At 38.9% G+C, this 18,952-nt stretch overlaps 1 protein-coding gene across 6 annotated transcripts in view; it reads right to left on the reverse strand.

The window, feature by feature from the left end:
• Positions 1-18,952, reverse strand: part of trim36 (tripartite motif containing 36) — a 29,638-nt gene that overhangs the window by 8,667 nt on the left and 2,019 nt on the right. For 2 of the 6 annotated variants that reach the window (XM_058070766.2, XM_058070768.2), the window contains exons 2-8: positions 18,590-18,824; positions 9,951-10,025; positions 5,672-6,018; positions 4,500-4,646; positions 3,111-3,206; positions 230-367; positions 15-130 (exon numbers count right to left, since the gene is read on the reverse strand). In XM_058070766.2, the coding sequence (XP_057926749.2) occupies positions 15-130; positions 230-367; positions 3,111-3,206; positions 4,500-4,646; positions 5,672-6,018; positions 9,951-10,025; positions 18,590-18,824 (1,154 nt within the window). Of the gene's footprint in view, positions 1-14; positions 131-229; positions 368-3,110; positions 3,207-4,499; positions 4,647-5,671; positions 6,019-9,950; positions 10,026-12,851; positions 12,918-18,589; positions 18,825-18,952 lie in introns of all 6 variants that reach the window. The other 4 variants (XM_058070769.2, XM_078789465.1, XM_058070771.2 and 1 more) reach the window with 3 other exon arrangements.

An 18,952-nucleotide genomic window follows, 5' to 3' on the forward strand; every position in this document is an offset into this window, starting at 1 on the left:
AGTCAGTAACATACCTGACATGCAGCTGCTTGGCGGTCTGCACAAAGCAGGACTGGTCGGTCTCTTTGAGGACCTCCTGAGCGTAGCCTACCAGGCCACTGTTCTCCAACATGCCCTGGTACTCCTCCATCTGGGAATAGGAAGAAAACAAACAAAGAGCATTGTGGATGACTTGTGCCAGAGGCTTTACTTTCATACAGTTTGGGAGAAACAAAAGGCAATCACACACCTGGGATCTGAGCTGCTCCAGGCGTCGGTTCCGCGACTGCTCGATGGATTTCAGCATCTCAGACTTTCTCTCCTGCAGGGCCTCAAACAGGCGGTCGAAGTGCTCGCTGGCTTGGCGCTCTGCTAGCTGGCCATTTTCCTTTTTGTGACAAACAGTACATTAGTCACTGAATTAAATCTTTGTTGTTACAGCATAGAGTACTCTTTACAGATAATGACATCATTTTTCAAGATAATGCATTTTGCCATGTAGCAAAAACTGTGAAAACTTTCTTTAAAAAAAGACATATAAGGTCCATGTCATGGCCTGCAATTAGTCCAGATCTTAATCCAATTGAAAATTTGTGGTGGAAACTGAAGAAAATGGTTCACGTTATGTCTATAAAGCAGGGGTCTCAAACTCAATTTACTTGGGGGCCACTGGAGCTAGGGTCTGGGTGAGACTGGGCCACATCAGGTTTTCCAAAAAAACCGCATTTATTAAAAACTGAAAAATATACAAACTTTTTCAGTGCTTTGGTTCTGATTTTCAACAATAAAAGCTCTGATAAAACATTCCACTGTTCTCAAATATCTTAATTTTTATTTTTCTGCACAAAATAAGATGAAAAATAAACAAATCAAGAATAAAGAAAATCAATCAGTAATAAATAAATATAATAATAATAATAATAAAACAGCAAATAATAAAAACTTAAGAAACCACATATAGTTGGTGGGTAGACAAATTATTTTTTTCAGATTAAAATGAACAAAGCATTATTAGAGCCATGTAGACATGACAAAACACGACTATAGTCACGTTTATACTCTTTTTATTTACAACATATTGCGCAACTGCAGGGTCTTGAGACACATGCTAACTCGCAAACTAGACCGCTAGCGACCTAAACGGTAGCCTTCAAGTTGTTTCCTTTAAACTTAAATAGCCAAAAACTTACCACTTCCACACGGATAGGGAGGATAACTATTAACAGTTATTTAACCTTTAACATGAACATTAATCAAACGTAATAATTTTTTCTGGGTACATGATACCATACAGCATCCATATCAAACTTGCGCGGGCCGCACTAACATTAAACTTTCATATCAAGGCGGGGGCCTCAAACTAGTGTGCTGCGGGCCACATTTGGCCCGCGGGGCCGCATGTTTGAGACCCCTGCTATAAAGTTGCTGTTGACGTTTTGTTTAAAAAAAAAAAAAACATTTGAAAAAATAAGTATTGACGTGGCTTCCTGTATGGTGTGGTTTACTTCATAATGACCTTGAAAGCACCTCATGAACACATTCCCATACACGCACTGCTGTTGGACTCAACAGTCAGGTTCTTCAGCTAGCGACGCAAATACTTTGTTCATCCGGATTGACGATCTCAGGTTTCGTGACAACTGCAAATGAGACATCCATGGCAGTAGACCACCACAATGCATACCCCTCTGGGAGATACTATAATTTCTATTCAGGGATGACCTTCGTGGGTGATGTACTTTAGGGCACTCGGGATGGGGGTGAGAATTGATTCATTGTTAAGAATTGATCGTCTGTAACTGAGACAAAATGGAGTGTACTACTGTCGTCTAAAAAGAATCAAACACGCGGCCCGCGGGCCAAATGTGGCCCGCAGGACACTAGTTTGAGACCCCCGCCTTGATATGAAAGTTTAATGTTAGTTAGATATGGATGCTGTATGGTATCATGTACCCAGAAAAAATTATTACGTTTGATTAATGTTCATGTTAAAGGTTAAATAACTGTTAATAGTTATCCTCCCTACCCGTGTGGAAGTGGTAAGTTTTTGGCTATTTAAGTTTAAAAGGAAATAACTTGAAGGCTACCGTTTAGGTCGCTAGCTCTCTAGTTTGCGAGTTAGCATGTGTCTCAAGACCCTGCAGTTGCGCAATATGTTGTAAATAAAAAGAGTATAAATGTGACTAAAGTTGTGTTTTGTCATGTCTACAGGGCTCTAATAATGCTTTGCAGTAATCCCTCGCTTATTGCTATGAATTGGTCCCAGATAAGTGAATTTCCACACAGTAGGATTCCTTCTTTAGTAGTTTTAAGTATACAAAGCAGTCTAAATACGCTTTTTATCATTGTAAGAGCCCTCAAGACATGAAATAACACCCCTATAGTCATGTTTACACTCATTAACTAATATAAAAGACGTCTTAAACTAATAATACATTAGTACTCACAGCGTACTTCCTGCGGTGAATACTGTCTTATCAATGTAACACTACTGACGGCAAGACATAAACATGGCAAACTAAACATGTTTACAATAACAAAAAATACATACTTTAATCTTCATTCATTCATTTTCTACTGCTTATCCTCATGAGGGTCGCGTGGGGTGCTGGAGCCTATCCCAGCTGTCTTTAGGCGAGAGGCGGGGTACACCCTGGACTGGTGGCCAGCCAATCACAGGGCACATATAGACAAACAACCATTCACACTCACATTCATACCTATGGACAATTTGGAGTCGCTAATTAACCTAGCATGTTTTTGGAATGTGGGCGGAAACCATGCAATGCACGGGAAGAACGTGCAAACTCCACATGGAGATGGCCGAGGGTGGAATTGAACCTTGCTAGCTGTGAGGTCTGCGCGCTAACCACTCGATCGCCGTGCAGCCATGAAGACAGTTAAAAAAAAAAAATTCCTGTTTTTAATAATTTTTCTTAAAAACCTGATGGGCCCCGCGTCACGCAGACCCTAGCTCCAGTGGCCCCCAGGTAAATTGAGTTTGAGACCCCTGATTTAGAGTGCTAACCACTCGTCCATCGTGCAGCCATACATACTTTAATATAAAAAAAAAAAATTATAAAATGGGATTTCATGAATAAAGCATTCAGCCAATTTCCTCTGGTTGGTACCTCGGTCTGATTGATGAGCCGCTCCAGTCCAGTAATCTGAGACCTGACTTGGTCCTCTTTGCTGATGAGGTAATGGATACTCTTGGCCAGCTTCTCCTGTAAGGACGACAGCAAAGATGAGCACACAAGTACAGAGCAGTGGATAATATGGAAGAGATTCCCATGATTGAAAATACGAAATAAAAAAACTGTTAAGAGGTATTGAGTATCGAATATTCCGTGGCCGGTGTGTACAGTACAGTACAGTAAACACTGGGATGGAACGCTTGCATTGTCGTTCCCAGGGACCGAAACCGATGCAGGTCGTGGTCACCTGATACACCTTTGGCACAGTTTGAGAACACAATGGACACAAGATAAAAGGGGGACAAACGGTTTCATTAAATATTAAAAACACACACACACTCAGTTGATTGAATTTCACCCAGATCTTATGCTCAGCTCACTGTACATGCGGCCAAATGTGGCCCGCAGGACACTAGTTTGAGGCCCCTGCCTTGATATGAAAGTTTAATGTTTTGATATGGATGCTGTATGGCATCATGTACCCGGAAAAAATTATTACATTTGATTAATGTTCATGTTAAAGGTTAAATAACTGTTAATAGTTATCCTCGCTATCCGTGTGGAAGTGGTAAGTTTTTGGCTATTTAAGTTGAAAGGAAATAACTTGAAGGCTACCGTTTAGGTCGCTAGCTCTCTAGTTTGCGAGTTAGCATGTGTCTCAAGACCCTGCAGTTGCGCAATATGTTGTAAATAAAAAGAGTATAAATGTGACTATAGTCGTGTTTTGTCATGTCTACAGGGCTCTAATAATGCTTTGTTCATTTTAATCTGAAAAAAATAATTTGTCTACCCACCAACTATATGTGGTTTATTAAGTTTTTATTATTATTATATTTATTTATTACTGATTTATTGATTTTCTTTATTCTTGATTTGTTTATTTTTCATCTTATTTTGTGTTTACAAATAAAAAAGTAAGATATTTGAGAACAGTGGAATGTTTTATCAGAGCTTTTCATGTAGAAAATTGGAACCAAAGTGAAGTTTTGTTTTTTTTTTGTTTTTAATAAATGCATTTTTTTTTTTTGGAAAGCCTGATGCGGCCCAGTCTCACCCAGACCCGAGCTCCAGTGGCCCCCAGGTAAATTGAGTTTGAGACCCCTGCTGTACAGTAATGTACTGATTCCTGCATAAATGGTAATGTTGAAAAAATAGTTCATTAGCACAGCACGTTCAATTCAGGTAGGCGTCGGTGAGTGTCAAATTTTCAACCAGTTCTCCTGGTTCTTTGTCTGTGAGATACTTCCACTTTGAAGGGGAAGAGACAGCTCAATCAAAAGGTTTTTTTTGTGACATCCATTGTAGTAATTTGAGGCCGTTTACCTTAAGGATCTTGTAGGCGTTGCTCATGGATGTGACTTTGTGGTTGGCGTGCGTTCCTCCCAGCTTGCACAGGTGGCACACGGGCCTCCTGCACACTTCACAGTACATGTTCACCTTCTCCATCTCGTGCTCAGGGCACATTAGCACCTGCAAGGATATTAAAGCCAAGACACATTCTTGTGATACATTCTCATAAAAAAAAAAAACACACACAAAAAACCAAAAAAACAAAGTTGAAGTAAAACAGGAAGATGACACAAATGTCCGGAAATCCTCCTGACATGTTTCCTGACACGTCTTAAAATAGAAATGCGCTTTTTCATTGCTTGGTTATATAACTTGCATGCAAGTTGACTTTAAAGAGGGACACAAAAAGGCAAGATAAAATTATCAATTATCAAAAAGGGGCATGCAAAATACTAATGACATTTTTATAGATCAATTTGTGGTGGGATTTCCAATCCTCACAAGGGTCGCCTGTCTTGGGGCGAGAGGCGGGGTCCACCCTGGACTGGTGGCCAGCCAATCACAGGGCACATATAGACAAACAACCATTCACACTCACATTCATACCTATGGACAATTTGGAGTCGCTAATTAACCTAGCATGTTTTTGGAATGTGGGAAGAAAAACCGGAGTACCCGGAGAAAACCCATGCATGCACGGGGAGAACATGCAAACTCCACCGAGGGTGGAATTGAACTCGGGTCTCCTAGCTTTGGGGCCTGCATGCTAACCACTCGCTTTTGTTTCTTCATTCATTCATTTTCTACCACTTATCCTCACCAGGGTCGTGGGAGTGCTGGAGCCTATCCCAGCTGTCTTTGGGCAAGAGGCGGGGTACACCCTGGACTGGTGGCCAGCCAATCACAGGGCACATATAGACAAACAACCATTCACACTCACATTCATACCTATGGACAATTTGGAGTTGCTAATTAACCTAGCATGTTTTTGGAATGTGGGAGGAAACCATGCAATGCACGGGGAGAACGTGCAAACTCCACACAGAGATGGCCGAGGGTGGGATTGAACTCGGGTCTTCTAGCTGTGAGGTCTGCGCGCTAACCACTCGATCGCCGTGCAGCACCAATGTCAGGTTATTTTTTGTTATGTTCTGCTAGCATGTCTTACCAAGCATTTGGACAGCAACCCATAGGGTGGTACTTGCCTTGGGCCTGAAGTTGGTGGTGGGCCCCACATATTCGTGCTGGGCCTTGGGCGTGCCCCAGGGGTGGTGAAGCTTAAAGCACTCGTTGCAGTAGCTGGCCTTGCAGTCCATGCAGCTCTTGGTGGCCTCCTGCTGCTGCGGAGGCTTGCAGATGTTGCACATGATGGCCACGGCCGCCCGCGCCGCCTGCCGGTAGCGCTCCACGATGCTCTCCAGCGTGAAGTTGCGAAACAGCATGCTGATGCCGCGCTCGCCCAGGTCGATGTCGTGCTGGCAGCCCGGGCACGGGATGGTGGTGACGCGGGGGGTCACGGATCCTCTGCGCCAGCCAGGGGAGGAGATGGAGCCTGTGTGGGAGGATGAGGGAGCGGGATGAAAATGAGTCGGCCTGTTTGGAATTTTGTCTGAGGCCCTGTTTGTGATTAAAACCAATCAATGGCCACAACATTAAAGCCTAATGTTGGGCCTTGTTAGCATAGCTCTCATGCTAACACTTTTGATTTCATTCAATTCAAATAGAACTGCTGGAACTGTCACAAACAGGGCCTCAATTTGTGCTTCAAATTCCCCACAATGACTAACTAGAACTCCTCACAGACGCGGATGCACTGCACAAAAGCACCACACAATGCATCCTATCAAGCAGTCACTCATGGGATTCAAGTCCAGCGACTTTGGGGAAAATGGTGACAAGCAGTCAGGAAGGGGGTGTTGTTAAAAGGATATATTCATATTCATACAGTGCATCTCATTCCACATTAACAGCAAAAATGAGAATTAAGTGCTGATAGCCATCTGGACCAAGTAATAACTGTAATTCTGTAAAAAACAAATATGGTACAAATGAATCAAATTGGGCTGTCAGAACAGCAATAAGTTATTTTATGAATTAGCATAATTTTTAACGATGCTCATCATCACCAGAGGCCCGCAAGTTGCATTCGCGGTATTTTATTGTGCGTGTATGTGTGGTCTAAACCAACAGAAATACAAAGCAAAACAATGAGTTACAATCAGTAACTGTTACATTTGTTCACTTCCTGCATTCCTACTATAGTTAAATTTTTAATTTAATATTTTTTTATTTACCCCGCCTCTCGCCCAAAGACAGCTGGGATAGGCTCCAGCACCCCTCGTGACCCTCGTGAGGAAAAGCGGTAGAAAATGAATGAATGAATGATTTTTTATTTAATATTTTTATTTAATTTTAAAAAATATTTTATATTTAATATTTTATATTTAATATTTTATAAGTTTTATTTTGTTATTATTATTATTATTATTATTATTACTATTATTATTAAATCCTACCCCTCCATCTGGTACTTTTACCATCAGTAACTGTTACATTTGTTCACTTCCTGCATTCCTACTAATTTTTATTTAATATTTTTATTTAATTGTTTAAAATATTTTATATTTAATATTTTTTATTTAATATTTTATACATTTTTATTTTATTGTTATATTTATTATTATTATATTTATTATTATTATATTTTATTATTATTATTAAATCCTACCCCTCCATCTGGTACTTTTACAATCAGTAACTGTTACATTTGTTCACTTCCTGCTTTCCTAATATAGTTTAATTTTTATTAAACTAAAAAACAAAATATTTTTTATTTTTAGAAAAAAATTCTGCATGCAAATGTGCTCAGAAATGACTTGGTGTCTTTGAATGCAACCCCTCATAAGGTGAAAGTGTGATTCAAATGTTTTGTTTTTTCCCCCCCAGACATACTTCCAAAATGGTGATTAATCATGATTAACTAGAAAACTGTGGTGAATCTGATTAAAAATTTTAAATCATTTGACAGCCCGAAAAAAAATTTAATGAAAAATATCGTCATCAAGCGTCCAGTTTGGCACATCAACACTTATTCCCACATACAGTATCTCACCCGTCATGTTTCTGATCCTACATATTCTGAAAGGAAGAGACAACACTATAGAAATGAAACTTGGATATATATAAAAAGACAAAAAAAAAAACACCTCAGACAAGACAAGTGTCTTGCTGAGGAAACGGAACATGAAGACGAGTCCAGACTTGAACTTAATTGAGCACCTGTGGGGCATCCGCAAGGTGTCTCATATCCACTGGTGAGTGGACGAGGATTCCACTGACAACCTAAGCAGCTCTGGTCAATTCCATGCTAAGCTATGGTGCTTAGCATCGTAAATATTGACACCAAGAACAAACCTTTGATGTGAACTCACTTGTGTTAACTATACTGCTATACAAGCTGTACACAGACTACTCTAAAGCCGAGGTCACAACCGATTACACGGGCTGTGACGGCCAGTCTAGGTCCAGAAATACAAGAAACGCACGGAGGGCACGAGTATGACCTGCTGACTTTCAGGATGTAGACTGGCTGAGGGCTGGTCTCATTTTACAATAAGGTACACAAAAAATGCAGTAGTTATTGAGGAACTAATGAAGAACTACCGACTAAGGCGCCAACATTTAGAGTAGTTACAGACAAACTACCGACTAAGGCGCCAACATTTAGAGTAGTTACAGACAAACTACCGACTTAGGCGCCTACATTTTGAGTAGTTGCAGAGGACCTACTGACTAAGGCGCCTTCATTTAGAGTAGTTGCAGACGAACTACCGACTAAGGCGCCTTCATTGAGAGAAGTTACAGAGGACCTACTGATTAAGGCGCCAACATTTTGAGTAGTTACAGAGGACCTATTCACTAAGGAGCCAACATTTTGAGTAGTTACAGAGGACTTATTCACTAAGGCGCCTACATTTAGGGTAGTTACAGATGAACTACCGACTAAGGCGCAGACATTTAGAGTAGTTACAGACGAACTACCAACTAAGGCGCCTACATTTAGAGTAGTTAGATGAACTACCAACTAAGACGCCTACATTTAGAGTAGTTAGACGAACTACCGACAAAAGGTGCCTACATTTAGAGTAGTTGCAGACGAACTACCGACTCAGGCGCAGACATTTTGAGTAGTTACAGAGGAACTACTGACTAAGGCGCCAACATTTAGAATAGTTACAGAGGAACTACTGACTAAGGCGCCTTCATTTAGAGTAGTTACAGAGGACTTACTGACTAAGACGCCTACATTTAGAGTAGTTACAGAGGAACAACTAAGGTGCCTACATTTAGAGTAGTTACAGAGGAACTACTGACTGAGGCACCAACATTTTGAGTAGTTACAGACGACTACTGATTAAGGCGCCAACATTTTGAGTAGTTACAGAGGACCTACTGACTAAGGCGCCTACATTTTGAGTAGTTACAGAGGACCTACTGACTAAGGCGCCTACATTTTGAGTAGTTACAGAGGACCTACTGACTAAGGCGCCTACATTTTGAGTAGTTACAGAGGACCTACTGACTAAGGTGACTACATTTTGAGTAGTTACAGAGTACCTACTGACTAAGGCACCTACATTTTGAGTAGTTACAGAGGACCTACTGACTAAGGCGACTACATTTTGAGTAGTTACAGAGGACCTACTGACTAAGGCACCTACATTTTGAGTAGTTACAGAGGACCTACTGACTAAGGCACCTACATTCAGGGTAGTTACAGAGAAACTACCGACTGAGGCACCTACATTTAGAGTAGTTACAGAGGAACTACTAAGGCGCCTACATTTAGAGTAGTTACATAGGAACTACTGACTGATGCACCAACATTTACAGTAGACACTGAGGAACTACTAAGGCATATAAACCTAGAGTAGTTATTGAGGAACTAGTGACTAAGGCACATATATTTAGAGTAGTTACTGAGGAACTAATGAGTGGTGGTTAAGGCCGGGTAGGTCATTGTGTACCTTAATGTAAAGTGTTAGAGGTTCTTGCCTACCAAAGTCTTTTAATAAGCATTATAAAAAGGAAAATAATCTGTTATTGAACATTTGTGTTGATAAACTGAACGAAATAATAAATATGGCATCAAATGCCATATCAAATGTGACCTTGCCATAAAGTACATCCAAGTTTACTTCCTCCAGTATTGTCCCTTGAAAAGATACAATGAGAGAAACTGTACACAACAACAATACAAGGTCCTCTTAAAGTAATGGTACTTTGAAGAGCTTGGAAAGATCATAATGCTTGTTACTGATGCATCAGCATCTTAACAAGTGGCCAATGCATTGCACATTGCACGTTGCACAGGGTGCTTGCACACATCACAGACACTAAAGCAGTGAAAAGCACTTCAAACAACAACAACAACACTGTGAACATACAAAAAAAAAAAAAACATTGACAAGAATATTGCTTCACGTTTTTGGGGAGAAGTGAGGAGTGCTGGATTTATCTCAGTTTGATAGCCAGTATTTCCGCTTCGTTTCCGAGGACCTGAAAATTAAATCAAACACTCCTCAGGAGGTGAGGAAAAAAAAAAACACAACACCAGCTGGGGGGGGGGGGGCAACTTCCACACAAAAATAAACACTGCAGAAGAAGACAAGGTGAAGTGGGTGGCGGCAGAGGGAAAAAAGCAGCAGCTCAGCGACAAACATGTCAACTATGTAGTGTATCTGCATGACGTGCACGTGACCGAAGCCGAGTGAGTTAACTGTGATGATGTGCGACGGTTTAGGACAGGGGTCTCAAACACGCGGCCCGCGGACACTAGTTTGAGGCCCCCGCCTTGATATAAAAGTTTAATGTTAGTGCGGCCCGCGCAAGTTTGATATGGATGCTGTATGGTATCATGTACCCAGAAAAAAATATTACGTTTGATTAATGTTCATGTTAAAGGTTAAATAACTGTTAATCGTTATCCTCCCTATCCGTGTGGAAGTGGTAAGTTTTTGGCTATTTAAGTTTAAAGGAAATAACTTGAAGGCTACCGTTTAGGTCGCTAGCTCTCTAGTTTGCGAGTTAGCATGTGTCTCAAAACCCTGCAGTTGCGCAATATGTTGTAAATAAAAAGAGTATAAATGTGACTATAGTCGTGTTTTGTCATGTCTACAGGGCTCTAATAATTTGTCTACCCACCAACTACGTATATGTGGTTTCTTAAGTTTTTATTATTTGCTGTTTTATTATTATTATTATTATTATTATTATATTTATTTATTACTGATTGATTTTCTTTATTCTTGATTTGTTTATTTTTCATCTTATTTTGTGCAGAAAAATAAAAATTAAGATATTTGAGAACAGTGGAATGTTTTATCAGAGCTTTTATTGTAGAAAATCGGAATCAAAGCACTGAAAAAGTTTGTATATTTTTCTGTTTTTAATAAATGTGTTTTGTTTTTTTTTTTGAAAACCTGATGCGGCTCCAGTGGCCCCCAGGTACATTGAGTTCGAGACCCCTGGTTTAGGACTATATCCTGTCAAACTTAATATGATGATGATGATAAACATGTGTCGCACAATTAGAAAACTAGACATATTTGATGGATTATGAACGATTCATGATTCATCTCCTTCGGAATGTTCTGAACTCCTGTTTCCACACCAGTCGTATAGAGAAACCGGAGGAGTCAACATCGGCAATGTAATCAATTAAACGCTAGCTCTTGTATGAATAGGCTTCCTTAGCCAGCACTAAAATGATTAGTATATGATGAATGCTGTGAGGATGGAAATGACTGAAGCAGACAATGGCCCTGAAGGCAGCGCTGTCAATCAAACAGGAGTTAAGAATCTCTGCAAGCCCAAACTGCGGCTGAGAACAGAGTTCACGCTTCTTTTGTTTCAACACGCGAGCCGACACAAACAAGTATTGTGCAAGTTTGTTGACCTTTAGTAGGGTTCCATTGCATTCAGGTTGAAGAGAGGAAGCCTTCTGTGACTAAGGGTGGTATTGTAGCATATATGGACGTAGTTTGCTACCAGCACAAAATACGATTTTTGCAAAAAAATAAAATAAAATTTTGTAGAATATAGAATATAATAAACGGGTCCGTTTGACCTGCTGACCGTGAGTAATTTGAAAATTTGTTTCTTTCTTTTGGCTTTTCATTATGATCCGCATAATGATTTTTGGCTTGAGCCCATGTGACTGCTAAATAACCCGCCATGGGGCCAAAGAAGGTTACGAGTGCCAAAAGACGTAGTTGGGCCGTATGGGTACGGATGTGGAAGGCAGAACCATTTATTCATAATTAACCATTCACTCATTCATTCATTTTCTACCGCTTAGCGGCCAGCCAATCACAGGGCACATATAGACAAACGACCATTCACACTCACATTCATACCTATGGACAATTTGGAGTCGCTAATTAACCTAGCATGTTTTTGGAATGCGTGAGGAAACCGGAGTACCCGGAGAAAACCCACGCATGCACGGGGAGAACATGCAAACTCCACACAGAGATGGTCGAGGGTGGAATTGAACCCTGGTCTCCTAGCTGTGAGGTCTGGACGCTAACCACTCGATCGCCGTGCAAATAAAAATAAAAATAAAAATAAAAATAAAAATAAAAATAAAAATAAAAATAAAAATAAAAATAAAAATAAAAATAAAAATAAAAATAAAAATAAAAATAAAAATAAAAATAAAAATAAAAATAAAAATAAAAATAAAAATAAAAATAAAAATAAAAATAAAAATAAAAATAAAAATAAAAATAAAAATAAAAATAAAAATAAAAATAAATTTGTCGCAGTGGAGTGGAAGCTATGTAACCGATTTACGACACAATCTTATTGGCCCTTGGCACATTCTAAAAATACTACTTAAAAAAAAGCACACATTTGAAATATTAAAAGGATATAACAAGAAAAATATTTAAAAAAATAAATAATTTGGGAAAATTAGGGAAATAATGTTTTTACAATAATAAATTCAAACTATTATGAGAATAAGAGAATAGGTTAGTGGCACGTGCATCGTTTAATTTGGACACACCCGTCTAACTTTATTAACAGCACATTTTGTAACAAACATTTTCCATGCGCCCCGCTACATTTCTTTTGCGTGCGATATTTTACTTACCATTAAAGCTGCTACATTTCACCGAGTACCTAGAAAAGTACTTTATACAGCATTTTTAGCTTAGCTGCGATTTGCTTGTCGTCGTGTTTGCTCATGTGGGCTTAAAAAAATTAAAAATTAAAAAAAAAAAAGGAACTACGTAGCGGAGAGCTCAAGCTAGGGTTTCACAAACTTGAGGGGAGTTGGGGGGCTTGGGGGGGGGGGGGTTCCAGTGACACTGTACTCACTACTACAGCTACTGAACAGTCGGAGGCCGCGTCTACCTCGATTTCCGAGCGACCTTCGCAGTGTGGCTGCAAGCAATCAACAAAAAGAGGTGACAAATAAAGATGAAACAACACAGAAAATGTGTGATCATGTGACTGTGGGTTGGTGGGGGGGGGTGGAGAAATCAGTGGTTAAGGATGAAAATGTTTGGAATGCTTAAAACGCATATAGCATATGAAGTGCACGATGTTGATTGGTGAGGTTTACAACATACAGTGTAGACTATACATTAGGTACACCTGAATACTGAATAATATTATTGGAAAATAATGCATTTTTTTCCCATATCACATTTTCATCATAATTTTTTTTTTGTTTGGTACCCTCATGCAAATTCATTCATTAATTTTCTACCGCTTATCCTCACGAGGGTCGTGGGGCTGCTGGAGCCTATCCCAGCTGTCTTGGGGCGAGAGGCGGGGTACACCCTAGACTGGTGGCCAGCCAATCACAGGGCACATATAGACAAACAACCATTCACACTCACATTCATACCTATGGACAATTTGGAGTCGGGAGTTGGGTGCTGTTCATGTATGGGTGGTCATCAAAGACAACAACATACTTACTCACGGTGCAACAAAACAAAAACACATCTGCAAGTTAACGCATGACATGTATCAACTACTACTATTACTGCATGTCCGATAAACAACAGCTAAGCAGTAGCTTAAACTGTTATTTACAAGTTGCCGCAAGGCATGCTGGGTAGTCCGGACAGTAAAACATTGGATTTTAAAAGTTAATGTCCCTTCCTTGTTTACGTCTCTGACGACCTCCTCACCTTACGGCAAAATGTTGGGAGAGAGAGAGAGGACCACAAGCTACCCAGCATGCCTTGTGGCAGGACTATATGGGTGTAATCACATTTATTTCCTGTACGACTCAAGCGTGCCACAATAGTACTGGATATCATGTTGCTGGATACAGCTTCCATGTTAAAAGTTTTTTTTTTTAATGTAAACGTCTCGTGGGACAGATTTAGAGGCTTGATGGGCCTCATGTGGCCTACATGCCACAGTTTGACTATGATGTCATTTTGCTCTTCTTTGCCGAATATTCATTCATTCATTCATTTTCTACTGCTTATCCTCACGAGGGTGGCGGGGGTGCTGGAGCCTATCCCAGCTGTCTTGGGGCGGGAGGCGGGGTACACCCTGGACTGGTGGCCAGCCAATCACAGGGCACATATAGACAAACAACCATTCACACTCACATTCATACCTATGGACAATATTTTCTACTGCTTATCCTCACGAGGGTGGCGGGGGTGCTGGAGCCTATCCCAGCTGTCTTAGGGCGAGAGGCGGGGTACACCCTGGACTGGTGGCCAGCCAGCCAATCACAGGGCACATATAGACAAACAACCATTCACACTCACATTCATACCTATGGACAATTTGGAGTCGCTAATTAACCTAGCATGTATTTGGAATGTGACCAACATGCTAACCACTCATCCACCGTGCGCCAGCCTCCAATTTTCATTAATTAATTTTCTACTGCTTTTCCACGGGGGTGCTGGAACCTATCCCAGCTGTCTTCAGGCGAGAGGCGGGGTACACCCTGGACTGGTGGCCAGCCAATCACAGGGCACATATAGACAAACAACAATTTGAGCAAGTTTTGTTAAAAAAAAAACATGAAACATGTATTTTTGGGTGGCAAAGCTTAGCAACAAATTATCAATAACTGTGATATTTTGTCTAATGATGATACAATGTTAAGGATATATGTATTACATGTGTGCTTGTGTGTATTTGTACTCCAAATGTCAGTGTATATTGCAAACCAGCATGCATTGTGTGTGTTGGAACACAAACGAATGTAAACAGTACTTGCATGAATAAATAAGCATGTGATCGTGTTTGAGCTGCACGAGTACATAAAAGCTGATGATCTGTTAAATAAAATCAAAACGCAGGAGAAAGACGTCAAATCCGATTGGCCGAGAGCTCCAAATGTGCGATCCTAAAGGAGACGAGGATTTCAAAAGCATTCCTTCATCTCTCCCAGCACAGCGACGCCTATCCCAGTTGCACACTGATAAATATAATGGAGTCCCTTCATTATTCTCTCCTTGCCTACTAATCCATTCATTCCTTAACAGCCAGGTCGAGTCACCGTGGCGACCAATCATCTGACAGCCCTCTCGTTAAGTTTGAGAGCCCCCTGACGTTGTTGTATTTTTCTTTTATGTAACCGCCTTATAAAAATGTACGTTTCCAGTATAATCCTGAGGAGAATGTTTACATTAGCTGAATGAACCCGTTATTCAAAAAGTAAGGCTTTTGCTTTCCCGTGTCAACACATGCGCCATAATAAACTCATTCATGATGTGGAGGAGAGTGGATAATAGTCCCATAGAGGGTCCCTCGTCACCATGGAAACCACTTGTTACTTTCAACGCCACGATCATTTTGTGTGTCGTTTCATGTGTACTATCAATTATTGGGTTGATCCTTTTAGCTTTTTGGCTCGCGGCAAATGGGGAGGGGGGGGTTCTTTGGTTCCTTCTTTGGCTTGGCGGCACCAAAGTGCATAATACAGTGAAACCCGTTTACGTCAGTCCCGGTCCACCCTACATACTCGATTGCTTTTGTCGACATACAATTTGAGAAAAGGCATCATTATCAGTTTGTCAGGGGTGTCCATAGGGCAGCCCGGGGGCCATTTTGCGGAAAAAATGGGAAAAATAGAGAGGGGCATTGTCTTGGCCAAAGTAATGGTAATGGTTTAATTTCATTTGAACATGCATCAGATTACAATTGAATGCATCACATAATCAGTTCCCAGTTCCACATGTCCAAAAGGAGTAGGAAGAAGCAAAGCTTATTAAATCCTACCCCTCCATCTGGTACTTTTACAATCAGTAACTGTTACATTTGTTCACTTCCTGCTTTCATAATAAAGTTAATTTTTTTTTTAATTTAACATTTTTATTTAATATTTTTTCTTTAATATTTTTTAATTATCTATTTATTTTACGCTTATTTTATTCGTAATTTATTCCTAATTTATTCCTAATTTTAATTTCATTCCTAATTTTAATTTCATTCCTAATTTTAATTTCATTCTTAATTTTATTCCTAATTTTATTCCTAATTTTAATTTTATTCCTAATTTTATTCCTAATTTTAATTTTATTCCTAATTTTATTCCTAATTTTATTCCTAATTTTATTCCTAATTTTAATTTTATTCCTAATTTTAATTTTAATTTTAATTTTAATTTTATTTTTATTTTTAATTTTAATTTTAATTTTAATTTTAATTTTAATTTTAATTTTAATTTTAATTTTAATTTTAATTTTAATTTTAATTTTAATTTTAATTTTAATTTTAATTTTAATTTTAATTTTAATTTTAATTTTAATTTTAATTTTAATTTTAATTTTAATTTTAATTACGTAGTCGTAGCATATAAGTGTTTCAAATGTAGTTCTTCCCTGAGATCATATTTCTCCTCTCTTGTAGAGAAGTATTGGATGACATTTTTAGCTAATTGGGTATTTTTAGCCTTAGTCACAAGTAAATATGCACGCAACGGTTAGTTCCCGTTCGATTTCGGTGATGCCGACAACCGCTTTTGTCGACGTCAGTCCCGACCATACTGTAGATCATCGACATGAACAGGTTCCACTGTACAGCTAAACGATATTAAAAAGGTGGCAAACAACCGAAATGCTTTTAAAGATTGCTGTACAATTTTGTAAAAGGGAGTCCCGTGTCCCTGCAGGCTATTTTGCCAATGTGGATTTTGACCTTTGGATTAAATCACTGTCAGTTTTGTTAGTCAATCTCACAGAGAGCTGGGTTTCAGACAGTTTGGTCAAAGTTATTTCCGCTTTTATTCTGTCGACGTAGCTTATAGGGAAAAATGGACAGGATTACCAGGAGGAGGAATGTGTGCGACTTCTGTCATTAATGAAATCATTTGTGTTCATTCATCTAGTAGGACAAGAGGGGGGAGGAGGAAGGGGGCGTCGCATAGGGACAACAACGCTTGGCCCATTTTAAGGCTTGGCTCTTTGTCTTACTCCTTCTACAGTTTGTCCTCTAGACATCCAAGTTATTTTTATCAAGTCATATTTTTCACACGAAGGCCAATCTGCGGCATGAATTGCCTTAGCTTTAGGTCAGGGGGGTTCAAACCTTTTTTGGAAATATTTCAACAACAAAAACGCATCTCAGCTTTGTTGTGTAGGTGGCAAAAAAGCCTTTTATTTGTGTCTTTGCTCTTTTTTGCATTTTACATTTTTTTATTTTGTCCAAATATTTCAACTTTATTCATTTCTGTCATTTTTTTTTTTTGGTGATTATTATAACTTTTTTTTCCAAACATTACAACTTCAATTTATAAATAACATATTGTCTTTAATATTTCAACTCTATGCTACTAAAGTGACATTATTTTGCCTCATAATAGGAGTTTTCTTGTAAGATTTTCTTGTTGGAATATGACTTTATCCCTTTATATTTTAATTTTATTTTGTAAAAATACTGCTGTTTTTCCCCAATTCCTACGTTTTTTCTTTCTGTGAATTTTCTTCACATAATTCTGACTTTTTTCCCATAATATTTTGAATTTACTCTCATAACAGTAACTTTTCCTGCAACTTAATCTTACAAAAATGTCAACCTTATTCCTTGTTTGCTTCTCATAATATTAAAATTTTTTTTTAGGTATTTTGTCCATTTCAACTTTATGCAGCCAAAATAGCAAGATTTTTTCTTCATAATATTACAATATCAATATGGTTAAATTATGACTTTTTTATTAAAATTTTTTACCATTTCATATTTTGACTTTACTGTAGTAAAATTACTGATTTTTCAATTTTAGCTGTGTTTATTTGTATTTTTTTAAGACGGTGCCTGAGCCGCACTTTGGACACCCCTGCCTAGGGTTATAAAAAAGGACATTTGTTGGATTTTTTTTTAACTTTGACTCATTTTTACAAGAAACCCGTAAAATTAATCACCATGGGCGCCATCATTTTAACATGGTTAAATTATGACTTTTTTTTGTTTGATTACAATTTTTTTCCCATTTCATATTTTGACTTTACTCTAGTAAAATTACTGATTTTTCCATTTTTGTTGTGTTTATTTTTATTTTTTTTAAGACAGCCACAGACCGCATATGGTGCCTGAGCCGCACTTTGGACACCCCTGTCTAGGGTTATATAAAAAAGGACATTTGTTGGATTTTTTTTTTACAAGAAACCTGTAAAATTAATCACCATGGGCGCCATCATTTTAACATGGTTAAATTATGACTTTTTTTTTGTTTGATTACAATTTTTTTCCATTTAATATTTTGACTTTATTCTTGTAAAACTATTGATTTTTAAATTTTTGCTGTGTTTTTGTTTTTTTTTTTTTAAAGACAGCCACAGACCGCACATGGTGCCTGAGCCGCACTTTGGACACCTCTGCCTAGAGTTATAAAAAAAAGGACATTTGTTGGATTTTTTTTTTACTTTTACTTATTTTTACAAGAAACACGTAAAATGAATCACCATGGCCGCCATCATTTTTAGTGGTTAACTTCTTTTTACACAAATTAAGAATGATAAAACTTCCTTTTCCATTATTTCCTGTGTGGAAACGTGTACATTTTGTTCAACTTTCGAGGTTATTTAATGTATTGCTGTATAAAGGACTTTTCTGCATCATTGGGAGACTTTACTAACCTGATCGCACCAGCCTGTCCAGCCTCTCCATGGAGGGCGAGGGCACCCGCGACCTGGGGCTGCCGGGCAGCGAGCACTCGGAGCCTCCGTCGAAGGAGTCGTCGTGGTTGAGCATAAGGAGCTCCCTGACGCATTTGTGGCAAACGCTGTGCTGACATGGCAGGATGAGAGGGTGGGTGAAGAGTTCCTTGCAGATGGGGCATATCAGCTCCCTCTCGATGTTCTTGATGGGAACCTGACAGATGACGTCATCGGCTTTAAGTACACTGATGGCATTAGCATGTAAAATACACCCCGCGGCAAATCAAAACGACAGCAAACCATCATTAAATACGGTCCTAACTTGCCACATTACAGGTGTAC

Source organism: Doryrhamphus excisus, linkage group LG3 (assembly GCF_037039965.1).
Source record: "Doryrhamphus excisus strain RoL-2023G ecotype Guam linkage group LG3, RoL_Dexc_Guam_v1.1, whole genome shotgun sequence".
NCBI classification, from domain to species: Eukaryota; Metazoa; Chordata; class Actinopteri; order Syngnathiformes; family Syngnathidae; genus Doryrhamphus; species Doryrhamphus excisus.